The sequence below is a fragment of the Gadus chalcogrammus genome, chromosome 7 (genome assembly GCF_026213295.1).
Source record: "Gadus chalcogrammus isolate NIFS_2021 chromosome 7, NIFS_Gcha_1.0, whole genome shotgun sequence".
Taxonomy (NCBI): domain Eukaryota; kingdom Metazoa; phylum Chordata; class Actinopteri; order Gadiformes; family Gadidae; genus Gadus; species Gadus chalcogrammus.
Window position 1 is genome coordinate 20,926,449 of NC_079418.1, and position 23,300 is coordinate 20,949,748.

The 23,300-nt window shown below is 42.4% G+C and overlaps 3 protein-coding genes across 3 annotated transcripts; all 3 read left to right on the top strand.

Annotated features, from left to right (window-relative positions):
* Positions 1-28: 28 nt before the first annotated feature.
* LOC130385631 (stromelysin-1-like) lies at positions 29-4,033 on the top strand. The gene is made up of 10 exons (XM_056594250.1): positions 29-151; positions 530-780; positions 1,337-1,485; positions 1,993-2,121; positions 2,236-2,397; positions 2,568-2,691; positions 2,801-2,934; positions 3,118-3,277; positions 3,412-3,515; positions 3,849-4,033. The coding sequence occupies exons 1-10, from the start codon at positions 32-34 to the stop codon at positions 3,953-3,955; spliced, it is 1,440 nt and encodes a 479-aa protein (XP_056450225.1). The 5' UTR covers positions 29-31; the 3' UTR covers positions 3,956-4,033.
* Positions 4,034-8,033: 4,000 nt separating this feature from the next.
* Positions 8,034-12,789, top strand: LOC130385629 (stromelysin-1-like). Its single transcript, XM_056594249.1, has 11 exons — positions 8,034-8,077; positions 8,661-8,857; positions 9,233-9,483; positions 9,980-10,128; positions 10,636-10,764; positions 10,879-11,040; positions 11,211-11,334; positions 11,447-11,580; positions 11,764-11,923; positions 12,058-12,161; positions 12,495-12,789. The coding sequence occupies exons 2-11, from the start codon at positions 8,738-8,740 to the stop codon at positions 12,599-12,601; spliced, it is 1,440 nt and encodes a 479-aa protein (XP_056450224.1). The 5' UTR covers positions 8,034-8,077; positions 8,661-8,737; the 3' UTR covers positions 12,602-12,789.
* Positions 12,790-17,324: 4,535 nt separating this feature from the next.
* Positions 17,325-21,953, top strand: LOC130385632 (collagenase 3-like). Its single transcript, XM_056594251.1, has 11 exons — positions 17,325-17,368; positions 17,953-18,149; positions 18,465-18,715; positions 19,186-19,334; positions 19,833-19,961; positions 20,076-20,237; positions 20,408-20,531; positions 20,641-20,774; positions 20,958-21,117; positions 21,253-21,356; positions 21,697-21,953. The coding sequence occupies exons 2-11, from the start codon at positions 18,030-18,032 to the stop codon at positions 21,801-21,803; spliced, it is 1,440 nt and encodes a 479-aa protein (XP_056450226.1). The 5' UTR covers positions 17,325-17,368; positions 17,953-18,029; the 3' UTR covers positions 21,804-21,953.
* The last annotated feature ends 1,347 nt before the right edge of the window (positions 21,954-23,300 follow it).

Consider the following 23,300-nt stretch of genomic DNA (forward strand, 5'->3'; position numbering starts at 1 on the left):
TCCCAACTTGAGTCCTTCACGGCAAAACAACATGCACTCTTTGAACCTGTGCATCTTCCTGAGCTTGACGGCGGCAGTGGTTTACTCCCTGCCCCTAGACAGAGAACAACCGCCACAACAAATCACCCATAAAGATGAAGAATTTGCAGAGGTAAGTCCTTTTTACTTTTTATTGAGGCTTAGCTCTGTAATCTCTTAGTTGTTACATGTGGTATTGGTATTCACCAATTATCTTTTGAGGAAATAACTGCTAACAGACAATGCTCTCTGTACATTTTAAAGGGTGAATAACTTTGAATTGGTTGTTGTTTGTCATGCATTGTATACATATAAACAACCATTGTATTTTAAAGCTAATATTTAACAATCAATACATCATCCTAAACAGCACAAAGTCTACAAATCATGAGAAAAATTGTCCTCAATGTCAGATCATTGTTCCTGTACCTTACACCCCTCTCTCTCTCTCTCTCTCTCTCTCTCTCTCTCTCTCTCTCACTCTCTCTCTCTCTCTCTCTCTCTCCAACAGAGCTACCTCAAGAGCTTCTTCAACCTCACCAAAGAGCATGAGAGGTCTTTTGGTCGCCAGGGGGTCAACCCCATGGTCGAGAAGCTCAGGGACATGCAGCGCTTCTTTGGCCTGAGTATCACTGGCACTGTGGACGCTGACACCATGCAGATGATGAAGAAGGCCCGCTGCGGGGTCCCCGACACCCAAGTCGCCCACTTCTCCACTTTCGCGGGGGACCTTAAGTGGCAAACAACGGCCCTCACCTACAGGTAACAGGCACCAGAATACATGCCATTGGGTGGATTCTGTTAAAACGTTTTATAAGAATGTGAGTGCATACATTCTTAGCATGGTAGACCCCAGTGGGAATTGAGAACCTAACCCTGGCAGCACTCATAAGAGTGTCGCTAGACAGGACCACCACCTTGTTTCTATCTGTGTGTCAGGGGGTCTTGGTGATGTATTGTAGTTTGCTTCTCTCTTGTGGTTTGTGTGTGTGTGTGTGTGTGTGTGTGTGTGTGTGTGTGTGTGCGTGTGTGTGTGTGTGTGTGTGTGTGTGTGTGTGTGTGTGTGTGTGTGTGTGTGTGTGTGTGTGTGTGTGTGTGTGTGTGTGTGTGTATGTGTGTGTGTGTGTGTGTGTGTGTGTGTGTGTGTGTGTGTGTATGTGTGTGTGTGTGTGTGTGTGTGTGTGTGTGTGTGTGTGTGTGTGTGTGTGTGTGTGTGTGTGTGTGTGTGTGTGTGTGTGTGGGGGTTTGTTGGTCTTGAGATGAGTGTGCCTCAGAGTTATTTCTGATCAAACTTCCATGTATCTTTTTGCCTTCACAGGATTCTGAACTACACTCCGGACATGTCCCGGGCAGAGGTAGACGATTCTGTGGAAAAAGCGTTGAATGTTTGGGCCAAGGTCACTCCCCTGACGTTTCGAAGGATCGAGCGCGGTACCGCTGACATCATGATCTCCTTCGCGAGACGATGTAAGTGTTGACGCCAGACTTGAGACTAACCCAACATTGTTAGATGCAACGTATGTGCCCTTTGGCTTTCTCGGGAATTAATGTCTGGTCAAACTATTCAAGAAAGAAAACCAACAAAATACAGACCAACAGCAAACCATATCGAAACCATATACAGTATAAGTATAATACTAATATATAATATAGTATGTAAAATCTAATCTTATCAAATAATAATATAGCAATAGAATACAATATAATGAATAGTGCAAAAAGTGAGCTGCCAAATTTGACTGAAATAGGCTGATAAATTGCTTATAGCATCACTAGGCTGACATTCTTATGTTCACTGCGCCTCTAAAAACAAAAACAGAATAACCAATCCACTGATTCAGGATGTTCTTGCCAAGTTGCACGTTGAAAGGATGTTGGGGAGATTCATCACAGGACTTCAATCATCTCCCTTATTGTGCCATCTCTGTGTTTGGTGTACCTGACATTAAAGTGTTTTTGACGTTGTGCCAACAGCGCATGGTGATTTCAACCCCTTCGACGGCCCCCAGGGCACCCTCGCCCATGCCTATGCCCCATCCACGGGGATCGGCGGCGACGCCCACTTTGATGAAGACGAGGATTTCACCTACCGTTCAACAAGTGGTGAGTTCGGCGCACGGAGAATCGCTGGAATATGAACCATTACACGTTGATAAACAGCACATATCAATATAGCGGGGCTCTCATGTTTCATGTTTGTGTTTGTGTATTTTTCAGGTTATGTTCTTTTCCTGGTTGCGGCCCATGAGTTTGGACATTCCCTGGGCTTGGGCCACTCCAGGGACCCCGGTGCGCTCATGTACCCAAATTACATCTACAAGAACCCCGACACGTTTCAGCTGCCCCGCGACGATGTCAACGGCATCCAGTCCCTTTATGGTCAGTGGAAGGATTACCTTTATTTTAGTGCTACTTGTTTGCTAGGATCGCTTACCTACCTGTAAATCTCAACAAAAAAAGCCATCTATTGTAAGAAATAATGTTTAAAAATGTCTCGGCGTCCTGTTTATTCCTCGACTGATGATTTTGGTTGGACCATGTCCATCCAGGTCCCAACGGCAATGTGAGCACAAATGAACCCACACCACCCACAACCCCCAACTCCTGCGACGCAACCATGGTTCTCGACGCTGTGAGCACCCTGAGGGGCGAGATGCTCTTCTTCAAGGGCAGGTAGAGACCCTTCAAAACACGATAACCCTACACTACAATGACCTTTCATGGATTTATGATCTGTCGAATTCTCATTCACTGTTTGATTGTCGTTGTTGTTGTATTGCAGTTTCTTCTGGCGTAAGCACCTCCAGAACCCCAGGGCCCGGCAGTCCCTCATCTCCAGCTTCTGGCCCAACGCCCCCGAAAAAGTCGATGCTGCTTTCGAGAGCCGCCAGACTGACCGAGTCTATCTATTCCAAGGTACAAGCTCCAGCAGCACAGCAATGATCTGCTATTGTTTAGCAAGTTTTTAAAAAAATAATGGTAGAAAGGGCAGCTGTTTTAATAGTGCTTCAAAAAAAAGCACAGTGTTATGAAGAAAATATCTGCAGGAGAAAACTTTTCACACGTGCTAATCCTGCTTCTTTCCCTGTGACCCTCCAGGTCGTCAGGTCTGGGCTTTCTCCGGGTATGATCTGGCGAGCGGCTTTCCCAGGAATATCGACTATTTCGGTCTGCCTAGGAACATAAACAAAATCAATGCCGCCTTGTACGATACCCATACACGCAGGACCTTGTTCTTTGTGGGCGACCAGTACTATAGGTAAGAAAACTACCAAAAACAATCACAACTACACTACTGTCGACTGATAACTGACTCAAGCAAAGGGGTCGATCGTTTCCGTCTGCGCCATTTTACGAGCCTTGAATCACAGTTTCACTCTTGTGTTTCCACAGTTATGATGAGGCAAGACGCACGATGGACGCAGGATTCCCCAAGTCAATAGAAACCCTCCTCCCAGGACACACCAGCAAGGTGACGGCTGGATTCCAGTACAGAGGTGAGTGATGACATGATGCCAATGGTTGTCAAATAATGTTCTTTGTTTTTTTCGTTTTCAAACAGTTACATTTTATATCACTAGACCCTTGACTAGACCCCCCAAAGTTGTTGTTGATCTAAACATATACTAAGAAACTTTTTAACTCCAGCCGTCACTGTTTTCAACTACCGTATATTAATTAGATCGATTTCCGTTTTGGTTTTCTTGCACTCTTATGTGTTGAAATTATTTTGAATGAAAATGACAATGCAGTTACATTGTGCCAGGTTTAACATGTTCCTCCATCGTACCACCTGCAAACCCACTAACGCTCTGTTCTTCTCCCCTCAGGTTACACCTACATTTACAGCGGGTCCAACATGCTTGAGTACAGCCTGAGGACCGGAAGGCTGTTCCGTGCCCTGAGGAACGATTACTTCCTGCCATGCGCTAACTAGAAGAATCTGACCTCATATTGTGTTTTAACAACCAATGGCAGTCGCAGTGAACAAACCAGTGTTACATTTCTTTATAATATATTTAACAAAGATCTAATAATTTTGTAGTAAAATTTATTTTTTGTTAAACATGATTTTTCAATCCTAATTTATTTGTACTATGCATCGACAAAAGATTAATTTAAACAATAAAGACATTTGAATGTAATATCTTGTTTGTGATTCGATTTTCAAAGTTGATATCAACAAGTGATATGCAAATGGAGATGCTTGTTGGGATATCAAATCTCCTAATGCTGCTATAGGAAAGGGTTTTAAAGAGAGAGAGTATCAATTGGCAAAGAGAGCAAGATATTGAAACCAAACAATCAAAAAGGGGTCCCCTCCCAACAATATGTATCGCCACCATTGACAAATGTTGTCTGTGAAAAAAGATCCAATCAAGAAAGAGATACCTTGATTTGTCAGAAAAAGGCCTATTGCTGCGAACAAAAGATAGCTAGGCTACTTCTAACAGATTAAACTCAAATAATATCTGTTATAGCCATTTACATTTATCAATTGTGTTATATGCTAGAATATCTATGCAACATACTACTCTCTGATAAAAAAATCATGTTCAGACATTTTCCTGGAATGTATTGACAAACAGACAATCACATATTACGCTCAAGGAACCCTTTCATTCCCAAAACACAGACACACAGGCGAGGTTCTGTGTTCTGTCGAGCATCAAAGGTCCTGTCATATCCAGAGAGATCAAGATCATACAGCACAAAGAGCCCCCAACTCAGACCCCTTGTCTTTTGTTTCTGACCAAGGTGGGGACATTGCTGTTAAGCAGCTGTGTGTGTGTGTGTGTGTGTGTGTGTGTGTGTGTGTGTGTGTGTGTGTGTGTGTGTGTGTGTGTGTGTGTGTGTGTGTGTGTGTGTGTGTGTGTGTGTGTGTGTGTGTGTGTGTGTGTGTGTGTGTGTGTGTGTGTGTGTGTGTGTCTGTGTGCCCCTGTGTGTGTTTGTGCACGTGTTTCTGTCTGGGGGCTCCGTCGTTGAAAGGAAGAAGCACAGAGAGAAGTGGTTAGAATGATTAGATTATACTGTATTCAACTTCGAGTTGTAATTGAACCGATAACAATAATGTGGAAACCCCAGTCGATAATGTAACAAATTTCTGAGGGCATAATATAATAAAATTTTGCCAATAATTTTATAACATGCAACATGCGTTCACCCCAAATTACTCTTAAAAAGCAGTGCAAACATTTAAATATTTTTTAACCGTTCAGCAAACAAAAGGCAATATAATTTAGATGGCCACTCAACGACATGCAGAAGCTTCATCAACACGCCCACTGAAGTGTTGTGAGAAACACCAACTTTCTAATCCTCATTCACATATAAGGTAATTTACATTTCCTACGGAGAAAATAGTACCTCAGGGGTAGTATTTTTCAGGAGATTTTCAGCGTAAAAATGTCAGGATATGTTGTTCACACATACGTCCCATTTGGAGAATATCAGGACTCACACGTGTGTCTGAAATCAGCTTGATCACATTATAAAATTAGTCAATTTATGGTAACAGGGCTAATTGTTCAATGGAAAGTTTAGTACATTATGCATGCAAATCAATTATTAAATAGCTTTTACTGTTATTCTGGGCTGAAAAGTGCATTGACATCAAATGTAAGGCAACTACTATTGGTTAGTTGCCTTACATTTGTTAGTAAGTATAAACATCATTGAGATTAAACATCTCTTCCAGTGTCCTGGCCAGGACAGGCAGCAGTAGCATACAGTCTGTCAGTCACACATAGCATACACACAAACATAAGAAAAATAAAACAACTAAAACAGCCTGCAGGGGCGAGGGGGGATATCAATATCGCAAGACATTTGGGGAGGCTCAAGTAGGAGTGTAATATTAAGTTTAAGCAACAAATGGTAAAAACATTTCGGTAGGCTGAAGGATGAGGGTAATATTACATTTGAGCAACAAAGTTTAGGCTTGTGGTGGACTCTAGAGACATAATTCACCATACTGTGTTATTGACATGTTTTCGTTCTGTGTTATATGGACACTGTCTCTGTAAGATCACGTGACTTATCTGTTGATAAGCCGGTCAGTGCGATGTTTGAGTTTAACGTTTTTTATCTGACAAAAAGAACGACCGCCGTTGATTGTCGAGGTGAGAAATTGTCTCTCCTCTTCGTTTAGCCGTCATGTTTAAAAACGTAACATCTTAGCTCGGCCAGTGTGTCGCTGCCTTTGTCTTGACGCACGGTGTGTGCGCGTGTGCGTGCGTGTGTGCGTGCGCTTTCGTGTGTGCGTTGCTTCCTTTTTCTTGCCGTTTGTTGTGTGCGCGTGTGTGCGCGTGTGAGTGTGCGTGTGTGTTTGTGTACGTGTGGCTGTGTGTGTGTGTGTGTGTGTGTTTTAGTGTTTCTGTCTATAGTCTTGGCTTGCATAAATCCAGAAATACAAATATTACGTATTGTCTGTTGACGTAGTTTACAGGAAGTAATGAACCAGACAGGGATGTGGTTAAAACGATTACATTATATTGGCACATGAGACTGCGTTGTCACTATGTCATCTGTTTTTAATGTTGTCAATGAGAAATGGACAACATTTCTCATTCCCATTGTTGATAATTGTAATTATCAACAATGGGAAAATCATCACCCAGCGGTTGTCAAAGTGGGGTATTAGTACCCCTCGGGGTACCTGGATGGGTCTAGGGCAGGGGTCACCAACCTAATCCTTGGCTACTTCATCATACGAAGGGCACCTAGTTTGATACACTTCTGAAATAACAAATTTGCTCAGTTTGCCTTCAGTTACATATTATTATTATTATTATTGATTAATTATAATCATCTATGTGAAGACACTGATCATGTTAATGATTTCTCACAATAATTATCAACAATGATTTAAAAAAGGTGGGAAAAGGTTGTTCAAGAATGAGTTGTGCTATGTTTAGAACCGGCCTGCGGGCGCCTCACATGGGCCTTGGGGGCGCCCTGGTGCCCGCGGGCACCGTGTTGGTGACCCCTGGTCTAGGGGTTATTCGAAAGAAATCTGTGATTTACCTTCACAAACAGTCCTGTGGCTGCCAGAAGTCTCAGTACCAAAAATAAATGTATACAGCCCAGTATAACCACACTCCACTCCACACTCCACTCCTTCCACTTATCCATTGCGGGAAACTCACACATTAAAAGATCTACACACCGTGCTTTTGGTCGTTAATGAACGTTGCCATGAGTACAGAGATGTTTGTCTCAAAGTCGGGAGTCAGAAACGTTAGGTTAGTTAAGTACCGACACATTTATTAATATTTTTGAAAGCAAGATCCTGGAAAATATTGGTCGGCACAACCACTACTGTTTGTAGCTTTTGGTTGATTTAACGGCTATGACACAAGAACTAATCCACATATGACCACCAATGGAAACAATGCCTATGTTCACACGCATAGGAAAAAAAAATCCTGTCATTACATGTTGCCTTATGTAGAATAAGCTTATATTGCTCCAAAATATTGATTATTCTGTCTCGTCTTTATATTTTATGTATATATGTAATGTATGTACATGCGTGTCCAGTTTTTTTTGCAGCAGCAGAATTAAGAACAAAAACATTTCAGTGAGCTGTCTGTGAAGCTGGGAGAACTTGGTGGGATGGAATCGGTCACAAGGGGTACATCACTGATCAAAGTTTGGGAACCACTGGATCCGACAATTCCATACCAGAAAACACTTCAGTTTTCCATTGATATGTATACAAAAGACTGCTTCCATTAAAGCAGTCAGGAAGCATGTATGTGCCATTCAAAATTGTAATTATGTAATGTTTCTATATTGTATGCTATGTTATAAAAAATAAATATATTACGATAGTATTTCAATTTGTTACTCAACTATTTAACAATATCCATACAACTAATCCTGTGGACAGGCCTCTAAAGAGTTGTAATGCATGTCATCGGGGATTAATTACAAATAATTTGGGCGTGAATCTTGTTACTATTACGAGTGGCAGCATGTCTACGGGCCGTCTTCCCGGCAATGATGGTAGCCTGAGGCTGCAGGGGACAGCCACCCAGAATCACCACTCGGGAGGGTAAGCAGGGAAAGGGCTTTGCAAAAAGATATATGGGGTAAAGAAAAACACTAGCAAACAAAGGCACCTTAACATTACAATACATACCTCATTCATTAAAGGTCCCTCATCCATAGCATCACTTGTATTAACGTTAATAATGATTTTCCATCACTTTTCCATCACTTTTATATCACATGACACCTTCCCATACTAATTGTACAATATGCCGTTAAATCTTTTATTTGTCAGTGCACATGTAGAAATATTGGCTACACAACAACATTTCTTCTCTGCATTTCTGCATTGCTGCATTGCACTTTTTAAGTCCATAAGTCACTCAATAACTTAATTTTTGACCAGCCACATAACATAACCAAAATTCAACCATACAAACAAAATATATGACAATTGAATCATTAATTGATCAAACATTCCTAAATAACGCAACATATATGACAGTGCCAGGCAGTGTCTCCTTTGTGTCAGTATGTTTGCAGATTGTATTTTTCCTTCTCCTTAGCCTAGCCCCTCCTACTTCCTCCATCCTACGGTGTGTTTCCTCATCCAGTGACTCACTTTGGCTTGTTACTCAACACATCAGGGCCCGGCCGTGAAGGTATATAATGCCTGCCTGCGGTGCTCCCAACTCACAACTTGAGTCCTTCACGGCAAAACAACATGCGCTCTTTGAACCTGTGCATCTTCCTGAGCTTGACGGCGGCAGTGGTTTACTCCCTGCCCCTAGACAGAGATCAACCGCCACAACAAATCACCCATAAAGATGAAGAATTTGCAGAGGTAAGTCCTTTTTACTTTTTATTGAGGCTTAGCTGTGTAATCTCTTAGTTGTTACACTTGGTATTGGTATTCACCAATTATCTTTTGAGGAAATAACTGCTAACAGACAATGCTCTCTGTACATTTTAAAGGGTGAATAACTTTGAATTGGTTGTTGTTTGTAATGCATTGTATACATATAAACACCCTAATCTACAAATCATGAGAAAAATTGTCCTCAATGTCTGATCATTGTTCCTGTACCTTACACCCCCCTCTCTCTCTCTCTCTCTCTCTCTCTCTCTCTCTCTCTCTCTCTCTCTCTCTCTCTCTCTCTCCCTCTCTCTCTCTCTCTCTCTCTCTCTCTCTCTCTCTCTCTCTCTCTCTCTCCAACAGAGCTACCTCAAGAGCTTCTTCAACCTCACCAAAGAGCATGAGAGGTCTTTTGGTCGCCAGGGGGTCAACCCCATGGTCGAGAAGCTTAGGGAAATGCAGCGCTTCTTTGGCCTGAGTATCACTGGCTCAGTGGACGCTGACACCATGCAGATGATGAAGAAGGCCCGCTGCGGGGTCCCCGACACCCAAGTCGCCCGCTTCTCCACTTTCGCGGGGGACCTTAAGTGGCAAACAACGGCCCTCACCTACAGGTAACAGGCACCAGAATACATGCCATTGGGTGGATTCTGTTAAAACGTTTTATAATAATGTGAGTGCATACATTCTTAGCATGGTAGACCCCAGTGGGAATTGAGAACCTAACCCTGGCAGCACTCATAAGAGTGTCGCTAGACAGGACCACCACCTTGTTTCTATCTGTGTGTCAGGGGGTCTTGGTGATGTATTGTAGTTTGCTTCTCTCTTGTGGTTTGTGTGTGTGTGTGTGTGTGTGCGCGTGTGTGTGTGTGTGTGTGTGTGTGTGTGTGTGTGTGTGTGTGTGTGTGTGTGTGTGTGTGTGTGTGTGTGTTTGTGTGTGTGTGTGTGTGTGTGTGTGTGTGTGTGTGTGTGTGTGTGTGTGTGTGTGTGTGTGTGTGTGTGTGTGTGTGTGTGTGTGTGTGTGTGTGTGGGGGGGTTTGTTGGTCTTGAGATGAGTGCGCCTCAGAGTTATTTCTGATCAAACTTCCATGTATCTTTTTGCCTTCACAGGATTCTGAACTACACTCCGGACATGTCCCGGGCAGAGGTAGACGATTCTGTGGAAAAAGCGTTGAATGTTTGGGCCAAGGTCACTCCCCTGACGTTTCGAAGGATCGAGCGCGGTACCGCTGACATCATGATCTCCTTCGCGAGACGATGTAAGTGTTGACGCCAGACTTGAGACTAACCCAACATTGTTAGATGCAACGTATGTGCCCTTTGGCTTTCTCGGGAATTAATGTCTGGTCAAACTATTCAAGAAAGAAAACCAACAAAATACAGACCAACAGCAAACCATATCGAAACCATATACAGTATAAGTATAATACTAATATATAATATAGTATGTAAAATCTAATCTTATCAAATAATAATATAGCAATAGAATACAATATAATGAATAGTGCAAAAAGTGAGCTGCCAAATTTGACTGAAATAGGCTGATAAATTGCTTATAGCATCACTAGGCTGACATTCTTATGTTCACTGCGCCTCTAAAAACAAAAACAGAATAACCAATCCACTGATTCAGGATGTTCTTGCCAAGTTGCACGTTGAAAGGATGTTGGGGAGATTCATCACAGGACTTCAATCATCTCCCTTATTGTGCCATCTCTGTGTTTGGTGTACCTGACATTAAAGTGTTTTTGACGTTGTGCCAACAGCGCATGGTGATTTCAACCCCTTCGACGGCCCCCAGGGCACCCTCGCCCATGCCTATGCCCCATCCACGGGGATCGGCGGCGACGCCCACTTTGATGAAGACGAGGATTTCACCTACCGTTCAACAAGTGGTGAGTTCGGCGCACGGAGAATCGCTGGAATATGAACCATTACGCGTTGATAAACAGCACATATCAATATAGCGGGGCTCTCATGTTTCATGTTTGTGTTTGTGTATTTTTCAGGTTATGTTCTTTTCCTGGTTGCGGCCCATGAGTTTGGACATTCCCTGGGCTTGGGCCACTCCAGGGACCCCGGTGCGCTCATGTACCCAAATTACATCTACAAGAACCCCGACACGTTTCAGCTGCCCCGCGACGATGTCAACGGCATCCAGTCCCTTTATGGTCAGTGGAAGGATTACCTTTATTTTAGTGCTACTTGTTTGCTAGGATCGCTTACCTACCTGTAAATCTCAACAAAAAAAGCCATCTATTGTAAGAAATAATGTTTAAAAATGTCTCGGCGTCCTGTTTATTCCTCGACTGATGATTTTGGTTGGACCATGTCCATCCAGGTCCTAACGGCAATGTGAGCACAAATAAACCCACACCACCCACAACCCCCAACTCCTGCGACGCAACCATGGTTCTCGACGCTGTGAGCACCCTGAGGGGCGAGATGCTCTTCTTCAAGGGCAGGTAGAGACCCTTCAAAACACGATAACCCTACACTACAATGACCTTTCATGGATTTATGATCTGTCGAATTCTCATTCACTGTTTGATTGTCGTTGTTGTTGTTGTATTGCAGTTTCTTCTGGCGTAAGCACCTCCAGAACCCCAGGGCCCGGCAGTCCCTCATCTCCAGCTTCTGGCCCAACGCCCCCGAAAAAGTCGATGCTGCTTTCGAGAGCCGCCAGACTGACCGAGTCTATCTATTCCAAGGTACAAGCTCCAGCAGCACAGCAATGATCTGCTATTGTTTAGCAAGTTTTTAAAAAAAGAATGGTAGAAAGGGCAGCTGTTTTAATAGTGCTTCAAAAAAAAGCACAGTGTTATGAAGAAAATATCTGCAGGAGAAAACTTTTCACACGTGCTAATCCTGCTTCTTTCCCTGTGACCCTCCAGGTCGTCAGGTCTGGGCTTTCTCCGGGTATGATCTGGCGAGCGGCTTTCCCAGGAATATCGACTATTTCGGTCTGCCTAGGAACATAAACAAAATCAATGCTGCCTTGTACGATACCCATACACGCAGGACCTTGTTCTTTGTGGGCGACCAGTACTATAGGTAAGAAAACTACCAAAAACAATCACAACTACACTACTGTCGACTGATAACTGACTCAAGCAAAGGGGTCGATCGTTTCCGTCTGCGCCATTTTACGAGCCTTGAATCACAGTTTCACTCTTGTGTTTCCACAGTTATGATGAGGCAAGGCGCACGATGGACGCAGGATTCCCCAAGTCAATAGAAACCCTCCTCCCAGGACACACCAGCAAGGTGACGGCTGGATTCCAGTACAGAGGTGAGTGATGACATGATGCCAATGGTTGTCAAATAATGTTCTTTGTTTTTTTCGTTTTCAAACAGTTACATTTTATATCACTAGACCCTTGACTAGACCCCCCAAAGTTGTTGTTGATCTAAACATATACTAAGAAACTTTTTAACTCCAGCCGTCACTGTTTTCAACTACCGTATATTAATTAGATCGATTTACGTTTTGGTTTTCTTGCACTCTTATGTGTTGAAATTATTTTGAATGAAAATGACAATGCAGTTACATTGTGCCAGGTTTAACATGTTCCTCCATCGTACCACCTGCAAACCCACTAACGCTGTGTTCTTCTTCCCTCAGGTTACACCTACATTTACAGCGGGTCCAACATGCTTGAGTACAGCCTGAGGACCGGAAGGCTGTTCCGTGCCCTGAGGAACGATTACTTCCTGCCATGTGCTAACTAGAAGAATCTGACCTCATATTGTGTTTTAACAACCAATGGCAGTCGCAGTGAACAAACCAGTGTTACATTTCTTTATAATATATTTAACAAAGATCTAATAATTTTGTAGTAAAACTTATTTTTTAATAAACATGATTTTTCAATCCTAATTTATTTGTACTATGCATCGACAAAAGATTAATTTAAACAATAAAGACATTTGAATGTAATATCTTGTTTGTGATTCGATTTTCAAAGTTGATATCAACAAGTGATATGCAAATGGAGATGCTTGTTGGGATATCAAATCTCCTAATGCTGCTATAGGAAAGGGTTTTAAAGAGAGAGAGTATCAATTGGCAAAGAGAGCAAGATATTGAAACCAAACAATCAAAAAGAGGTCCCCTCCCAACAATATGTGTCGCCACCATTGACAAATGTTGTCTGTGAAAAAAGATCCAATCAAGAAAGAGATACCTTGATTTGTCAGAAAAAGGCCTATTGCTGCGAACAAAAGATAGCTAGGCTACTTCTAACAGATTACACTAAAATAATATCTGTTATAGCCATTTACATTTATCAATTGTGTTATATGGTAGAATATCTATGCAACATACTACTCTCTGATAAAAAAATCATGTTCAGACATTTTCCTGGAATGTATTGACAAACAGACAATCACATATTACGCTCAAGGAACCCTTTCATTCCCAAAACACAGACACACAGGCGAGGTTCTGTGTTCTGTCGAGCATCAAAGGTCCTGTCATATCCAGAGAGATCAAGATCATACAGCACAAAGAGCCCCCAACTCAGACCCCTTGTCTTTTGTTTCTGACCAAGGAGGGGACATTCTGTTAAGCAGCTGTGTGTGTGTGTGTGTGTGTGTGTGTGTGTGTGTGTGTGTGTGTGTGTGTGTGTGCGCGTGTGTGTGTGTGTGTGTGTGTGTGTGTGTGTGTGTGTGTGTGTGTGTGTGTGTGTGTGTGTGTGTGTGTGTGTGTGTGTGTGTGTGTGTGTGTGTGTGTGTGTGTGTGTGTGTGTGTCTGTGTGCCCCTGTGTGTGTTTGTGCATGTGTTTCTGTCTGGGGGCTCCGTCGTTGAAAGGAAGAAGCACAGAGAGAAGTGGTTAGAATGATTAGATTATACTGTATTCAACTTCGAGTTGTAATTGAACCGATAACAATAATGTGGAAACCCCAGTCGATAATGTAACAAATTTCTGAGGGCATAATATAATAACATTTTGCCAATAATTTTATAACATACAACATGCGTTCACCCCAAATGACTCTTAAAAAGCAGTGCAAACATTTAAATATTTTTTAACCGTTCAGCGAACAAAAGGCAACAGGCTGAATATCATTTAGATGGCCACTCAACGACATGCAGAAGCTTCATCAACACGCCCACTGAAGTGTTGTGAGAAACACCAACTTTCTAATCCTCATTCACATATAAGGTAATTTACATTTCCTACGGAGAAAATCGTACCTCAGGGGTAGTATTTTTCAGGAGATTTTCAGCGTAAAAATGTCAGGATATGTTGTTCACACATACGTCCCATTTGGAGAATATCAGGACTCACACGTGTGTCTGAAATCAGCTTGATCACATTATAAAATTAGTCAATTTATGGTAACAGGGCTAATTGTTCAATGGAAAGTTTAGTACATTATGCATGCAAATCAATTATTAAATAGCTTTTACTGTTATTCTGGGCTGAAAAGTGCATTGACATCAAATGTAAGGCAACTACTATTGGTTAGTTGCCTTACATTTGTTAGTAAGTATAAACATCATTGAGATTAAACATCTCTTCCAGTGTACTGGCCAAGACAGGCAGCAGTAGCATACAGTCACACATAGCATACACACAAACATAAGAAAAATAAAACAACTAAAACAGCCTGCAGGGGTGAGGGGGGATATCAATATCGCAAGACATTTGGGGAGGCTCAAGTAGGAGTGTAATATTAAGTTTAAGCAACAAAGTGTAAAAACATTTCGGTAGGCTGAAGGATGAGGGTAATATTACATTTGAGCAACAAAGTTTAGTCTTGTGGTGGACTCTAGAGACATAATTCACCATACTGTGTTATTGACATGTTTTCGTACTGTGTTATATGGACACTGTCTCTGTAAGATCACGTGACTTATCTGTTGATAAGCCGGTCAGTGCGATGTTTGAGTTTAACGTTTTTTATCTGACAAAAAGAACCACCGCCGTTGATTGTCGAGGTGAGAAATTGTCTCTCCTCTTCGTTTAGCCGTCATGTTTAAAAACGTAACATCTTAGCTCGGCCAGTGTGTCGCTGCCTTTGTCTTGACGCACGGTGTGTGCGCGTGTGCGTGCGTGTGTGCGTGCGCTTTCGTGTATGCGTTGCTTCCTTTTTCTTGCCGTTTGTTGTGTGCGCGTGTATGTTTGTGTGAGTGTGCGTGCGTGTTTGTGTACGTGTGGGTGTGTGTGTGTGCAGGGGCGGCCTTCCCTACAGGCGGGTTAGGCGGCCGCCTAGAGTGCCATCTAGAGGGGGAGCGCAAAATAATGCGCCCGAAAAAAAAAAAAAAAAAAAAAATGTCCCTCCTGGCGCATATTTTTGCGCCCCTTATATATCTCCAACCAATATTTTGACATTAAAAAAAATAAATCTAACATTAGGGTAAAATGAGCCAAAAATCGAAAACGGAAGGGGAACCTACCTCCTTGGTTTCGTCAGAACATGCTAGTACTATAAGGCGTTTGGTTAGAGTGTTTTCAAGAATCGAGAATCAAGAACGAAATCAAGAAAATGAAGAGGCAAAAGCCATCCGGGGCGCAATTTTTTCCTCCGTGGATTTTATTCTTGAATTAATGTTTGTTCATCGTTGCGATCGTTGTTGTGTTTATGTGAAAGAAATGCAGTTACAGGGCAAAACTGTTTTTCAAGGTTGCAATTCAGTTTTCGTGGGGAATTAACAAACTTTTATTTTATTATTATTTTTTTTTATTATTATTATTATTATTATTTTTTTTTTGCGGAGGGGGGGGGGGCGCCAGGAGTGAAGCTCGCCTAGAGCGCCAAATGTGCTGGGGCCGCCCCTGTGTGTGTGTGTGTGTGTTTTAGTGTTTCTGTCTATAGTCTTGGCTTGCATAAATCCAGAAATACAAATATTACGTATTGTCTGTTGACGTAGTTTACAGGAAGTAATGAACCAGACAGGGATGTGGTTAAAACGATTACATTATATTGGCACATAAGACTGTGTTGTCACTATGTCATCTGTTTTTAATGTTGTCAATGAGAAATTGACAACATTTCTCATTCCCATTGTTGATAATTGTAATTATCAACAATGGGAAAATCATCACCCAGCGGTTGTCAAAGTGGGGTACTAGTACCCCTCGGGGTACCTGGATGGGTCTAGGGCAGGGGTCACCAACCTACTTCATGGCTACTTAATCATACGAAGGGCACCTAGTTTGATACACTTCTGAAATAACAAATTTGCTCAGTTTGCCTTCAGTTACATGTTATTATTATTATTGATTAATTATAATCATCTATGTGAAGACACTGATCATGTTTATGATTTCTCACAATAATTATCAACAAGTCAATGATTTAAAAAAGGGTGGAAAAGGTTGTTCAAGAATGAGTTGTGCTATGTTTAGAACCGGCCTGCGGGCGCCTCACATGGGCCTTGGGGGCGCCCTGGTGCCCGCGGGCACCGTGTTGGTGACCCCTGGTCTAGGGGTTATTCGAAAGAAACCTGTGATTTACCTTCACAAACAGTCCTGTGGCTGACAGAAGTCTCAGTACCAAAAATAAATGTATACAGCCCAGTATAACCACACTCCACTCCACACTCCACTCCTTCCACTTATCCATTGCGGGAAACTCACACATTAAAAGATCTACACACCGTGCTTTTGGTCGTTAATGAACATTGCCATGAGTACAGAGATGTTTGTCTCAAAGTCGGGAGTCAGAAACGTTAGGTTAGTTAAGTACCGACACATTTATTAATATTTTTGAAAGCAAGATCCTGGAAAATATTGGTCGGCACAACCACTACTGTTTGTAGCTTTTGGTTGATTTAGCGCCTATGACACAAGAACTAATCCACATATGACCACCAATGGAAACAATGTCTATGTTCACACGCATAGGAAAAAAAATCCTGTCATTACATGTTGCCCTATGTAGAATAAGCTTACATTGCTCCAAAATATTGGTTATTCTGTCTCGTCTTTATATTTTATGTATATATGTAATGTATGTACATGCGTGTCCAGTTTTTTTTGCAGCAGCAGAATTAAGAACAAAAACATTTCAGTGAGCTGTCTGTGAAGCTGGGAGAACTTGGTGGGATGGAATCGGTCACAAGGGGTACATCACTGATCAAAGTTTGGGAACCACTGGATCCGACAATTCCATACCAGAAAACACTTCAGTTTTCCATTGATATGTATACAAAAGACTGCTTCCATTAAAGCAGTCTGGAAGCATGTATGTGCCATTCAAAATTGTAATTATGTAATGTTTCTATATTGTATGCTATGTTATAAAAGATAAATATATTACGATAGTATTTCAATTTGTTACTCAACTATTTAACAATATCCATACAACTAATCCTGTGGACAGGCCTCTAAAGAGTTGTAATGCATGTCATCGGGGATTAATTACAAATAATTTGGGCGTGAATCTTGTTACTATTACGAGTGGCAGCATGTCTACGGGCCGTCTTCCCGGCAATGATGGTAGCCTGAGGCTGCAGGGGACAGCCACCCAGAATCACCACTCGGGAGGGTAAGCAGGGAAAGGGCTTTGCAAAAAGATATATGGGGTAAAGAAAAAACAATAGCAAACAAAGGCAACTTAACATTACAATACATACCTCATTCATTAAAGGTCCCTCATCCATAGCATCACTTGTATTAACGTTAATAATGATTTTCCATCACTTTTCCATCACTTTTATATCACATGACACCTTCCCATACTAATTGTACAATATGCCGTTAAATCTTTTATTTGTCAGTGCACATGTAGAAATATTGGCTACACAACAACATTTCTTCTCTGCATTTCTGCATTGCTGCATTGCACTTTTTAAGTCCATAAGTCACTCAATAACTTAATTTTTGACCAGCCACATAACATAACCAAAATTCAATCATACAAACAAAATATATGACAATTGAATCATTAATTGATCAAACATTCCTAAATAACGCAACATATATGACAGTGCCACGCAGTGTCTCCTTTGTGTCAGTATGTTTGCAGATTGTATTTTTCCTTCTCCTTAGCCTAGCCCCTCCTACTTCCTCCATCCTACGGTGTGTTTCCTCATCCAGTGACTCACTTTGGCTTGTTACTCAACACATCAGGGCCCGGCCGTGAAGGTATATAATGCCTGCCTGCGGTGCTCCCAACTCACAACTTGAGTCCTTCACGGCAAAACAACATGCGCTCTTTGAACCTGTGCATCTTCCTGAGCTTGACGGCGGCAGTGGTTTACTCCCTGCCCCTAGACAGAGATCAACCGCCACAACAAATCACCCATAAAGATGAAGAATTTGCAGAGGTAAGTCCTTTTTACTTTTTATTGAGGCTTAGCTGTGTAATCTCTTAGTTGTTACACTTGGTATTGGTATTCACCAATTATCTTTTGAGGAAATAACTGCTAACAGACAATGCTCTCTGTACATTTTAAAGGGTGAATAACTTTGAATTGGTTGTTGTTTGTAATGCATTGTATACATATAAACACCCTAATCTACAAATCATGAGAAAAATTGTCCTCAATGTCTGATCATTGTTCCTGTACCTTACACCCCCCTCTCTCTCTCTCTCTCTCTCTCTCTCTCTCTCTCTCTCTCTCTCTCTCTCTCTCCAACAGAGCTACCTCAAGAGCTTCTTCAACCTCACCAAAGAGCATGAGAGGTCTTTTGGTCGCCAGGGGGTCAACCCCATGGTCGAGAAGCTCAGGGAAATGCAGCGCTTCTTTGGCCTGAGTATCACTGGCTCAGTGGACGCTGACACCATGCAGATGATGAAGAAGGCCCGCTGCGGGGTCCCCGACACCCAAGTCGCCCGCTTCTCCACTTTCGCGGGGGACCTTAAGTGGCAAACAACGGCCCTCACCTACAGGTAACAGGCACCAGAATACATACCGTTGGGTGGATTCTGTTAAAACGTTTTATAATAATGTGAGTGCATACATTCTTAGCATGGTAGACCCCAGTGGGAATTGAGAACCTAACCCTGGCAGCACTCATAAGAGTGTCGCTAGACAGGACCACCACCTTGTTTCTATCTGTGTGTCAGGGGGTCTTGGTGATGTATTGTAGTTTGCTTCTCTCTTGTGGTTTGTGTGTGTGTGTGTGTGTGTGTGTGCGCGTGTGTGTGTGTGTGTGTGTGTGTGTGTGTGTGTGTGTGTGTGTGTGTGTGTGTGTGTGTGTGTGTGTGTGTGTGTGTGTGTGTGTGTGTGTGTGTGTGTGTGTGTGTGTGTGTGTGTGTGTGTGTGTGTGTGTGTGTGGGTGGGGGTTTGTTGGTCTTGAGATGAGTGCGCCTCAGAGTTATTTCTGATCAAACTTCCATGTATCTTTTTGCCTTCACAGGATTCTGAACTACACTCCGGACATGTCCCGTGCAGAGGTAGACGATTCTGTGGAAAAAGCGTTGAATGTTTGGGCCAGGGTCACTCCCCTGACGTTTCGAAGGATCGAGCGCGGTACCGCTGACATCATGATCTCCTTCGCGAGACGATGTAAGTGTTGACGCCAGACTTGAGACTAACCCAACATTGTTAGATGCAACGTATGTGCCCTGTGGCTTTCTCGGGAATTAATGTCTGGTCAAACTATTCAAGAAAGAAAACCGACAAAATACAGACCAACAGCAAACCATATCGAAACCATATACAGTATAAGTATAATACTAATATATAATATAGTATGTAAAATCTAATCTTATCAAATAATAATATAGCAATAGAATACAATAGTGCAAAAAGTGAGCTGCCAAATTTGACTGAAATAGGCTGATAAATTGCTTATAGCATCACTAGGCTGACATTCTTATGTTCACTGCGCCTCTAAAAATAAAAACAGAATAACCAATCCACTGATTCAGGATGTTCTTGCCAACTTGCACGTTGAAAGGATGTTGGGGAGATTCATCACAGGACTTCAATCATCTCCCTTATTGTGCCATCTCTGTGTTTGGTGTACCTGACATTAAAGTGTTTTTGACGTTGTGCCAACAGCGCATGGTGATTTCAACCCCTTCGACGGCCCCCAGGGCACCCTCGCCCATGCCTATGCCCCATCCACGGGGATCGGCGGCGACGCCCACTTTGATGAAGACGAGGATTTCACCTACCGTTCAACAAGTGGTGAGTTCGGCGCACGGAGAATCGCTGGAATATGAACCATTACGCGTTGATAAACAGCACATATCAATATAGCGGGGCTCTCATGTTTCATGTTTGTGTTTGTGTATTTTTCAGGTTATGTTCTTTTCCTGGTTGCGGCCCATGAGTTTGGACATTCCCTGGGCTTGGGCCACTCCAGGGACCCCGGTGCGCTCATGTACCCAAATTACATCTACAAGAACCCCGACACGTTTCAGCTGCCCCGCGACGATGTCAACGGCATCCAGTCCCTTTATGGTCAGTGGAAGGATTACCTTTATTTTAGTGCTACTTGTTTGCTAGGATCGCTTACCTACCTGTAAATCTCAACAAAAAAAGCTATCTATTGTAAGAAATAATGTTTAAAAATGTCTCGGCGTCCTGTTTATTCCTCGACTGATGATTTTGGTTGGACCATGTCCATCCAGGTCCTAACGGCAATGTGATCCCAAATGAACCCACACCACCCACAACCCCCAACTCCTGCGACGCAACCATGGTTCTCGACGCTGTGAGCACCCTGAGGGGCGAGATGCTCTTCTTCAAGGGCAGGTAGAGACCCTTCAAAACACGATAACCCTACACTACAATGATCTTTCATGGATTTATGATCTGTCGAATTCTCATTCACTGTTTGATTGTCGTTGTTGTTGTATTGCAGTTTCTTCTGGCGTAAGCACCTCCAGAACCCCAGGGCCCGGCAGTCCCTCATCTCCAGCTTCTGGCCCAACGCCCCCGAAAAAGTCGATGCTGCTTTCGAGAGCCGCCAGACTGACCGAGTCTATCTATTCCAAGGTACAAGCTCCAGCAGCACAGCAATGATCTGCTATTGTTTAGCAAGTTTTTAAAAAAAGAATGGTAGAAAGGGCAGCTGTTTCAATAGTGCTTCAAAAAAAAGCACAGTGTTATGAAGAAAATATCAGCAGGAGAAAACTTTTCACACGTGCTAATCCTGCTTCTTTCCCTGTGACCCTCCAGGTCGTCAGGTCTGGGCTTTCTCCGGGTATGGTCTGGCGAGCGGCTTTCCCAGGAATATCGACTATTTCGGTCTGCCTAGGAACGTAAACAAAATCAATGCTGCCTTGTACGATACCCGTACGCGCAGGACCTTGTTCTTTGTGGGCGACCAGTACTATAGGTAAGAAAACTACCAAAAAACAATCACAACTACACTACTGTCGACTGATAACTGACTCATGCAAAGGGGTCGATCATTTCCGCCCGTGCCATTTTACAAGCCTTGAGTCACAGTTTCACTCTTGTGTTTCCACAGTTATGATGAGGCAAGACGAACGATGGACGCAGGATTCCCCAAGTCAATAGAAACCCTCCTCCCAGGACACACCAGCAAGGTGACGGCTGGATTCCAGTACAGAGGTGAGTGATGACATGATGCCAATGGCTGTCAAAATAATGTTCTTTGTTTTTTTCGTTTTCAAACAGTTACATTTTATATCACTAGACCCTTGACTAGACCCCCCAAAGTTGTTGTTGATCTAAACATATACTAAGAAACTTTTTAACTCCAGCCGTCACTGTTTTCAACTACCGTAGGCCTATATTAATTAGATCAATTTACGTTTTGGTTTTCTTGCACTCTTATGTGTTGAAATTATTTTGAATGAAAATAACAATGCAGTTACATTGTGCCAGGTTTAACATGTTCCTCCATCGTACCACCTGCAAACCCACTAACGCTGTGTTCTTCTCCCCTCAGGTTACACCTACATTTACAGTGGGTCCAACATGTTTGAGTACAGCCTGAGGACCGGAAGGCTGTTCCGTGTCCTGAGGACCGATTACTTCCTGCCATGCGCTAACTAGAAGAATCTGACCTCATATTGTGTTTTAACAACCAATGGCAGTCACAGTGAACAAACCAGTGTTACATTTCTTTATAATATATTTAACAAAGATCTAATAATTTTGTAGTAACATTTATTTTTTAATAAACATGATTTTTCAATCCTAATTTATTTGTACTATGCATCGACAAAAGATTAATTTAAACAATAAAGACATTTGAATGTAATATCTTGTTTGTGATTCGATTTTCAAAGTTGATATCAACAAGTGATATGCAAATGGAGATACTTGTTGGGATATCAAATCTCCTAATGCTGCTATAGGAAAGGGTTTTAAAGAGAGAGAGTATCAATTGGCAAAGAGAGCAAGATATTGAAACCAAGCAATCAAAAAGAGGTCCCCTCCCACTGCTCCATGTTTCTCTCGCTTAGTTGATTAAGCCTGGTTAGAACTAACGCCAACTTCCATTCCATCAAAGCAGTTCAGCCTCGCTCAGGTAAATTCAAGCCAGGCTTACGTTAACGTGGATTAAGCACGCTCGCGAGATATGTAACCAGCCCAGAACTGTGAATGGAACGAATCATGGATAAAATGTCCGAAAAGGGATCTTTTCCAGTGGCAAACAGAAGCTGCTTGTGGAGGTCTATGAGGAGTACAAGCTTATAATAACTCAAAAAGTGAACACTGTAACCATTAATAATTACAGGGATGCTCTCTGGCAAAAACCGCTGATCTGTTGCGTAAGCAGTATTAAGTGTAACATATTTTAATTTAATATTGACCATTGATAAAAAGGGGGGATAGTCTCGAGGTAGTGTGTCAGACTTGCACCCAGTCGTCCGGGGTTCAATCCCCACGCAATTAGTCAGTTCGGTAGGATTACTGGAGAATCAAAGAACTATCATGCCATTTCTTTGAATATTCTAAATTGACTGACCATAGTATTTTTCTCAACAGAACAAGTTTCTTGGCTGCCTGCCGAGAAACTCACCTGAATTCGAATTTATGTGGCTGCAATTTCTCATGCAGCAGTGTCTGTGTCATTGTGACGTAGGCTTATCAGTAACATTAATATTAACATTAACTTTACCATGGGTTTTTGCAAGTAACATTTGGGTTCTAGGGATATTGAAGTGATATGCAATTGGGGATACTGGTTGGGATATCAAATCTCTTAATGCTGCTATAGGAAAGGGTTTTAAAGAGAGGGAGTATAAATTAGCAAAGATAGCAAGATTTGGAAACCAAACAATCAAAAAGATGTCCCCTCCGACTGCTCCATATGTTTCTCTGCCATTGAGATATGTTGTGTGTGAAGAAAGATCCAATCAAGGAAGAGACTCCTTGATGGGTCAGAAGTAGGCTCATAAAGAGCTGTGACAAAATATAGCTGGGCCACTTCTAACAAATTACACTCAAATAATAGCTCTTATAGTCCATTAGTGTGTGTGTGTGTGTGTGTGTGTGTGTGTGTGTGTGTGTGTGTGTGTGTGTGTGTGTGTGTGTGTGTGTGTG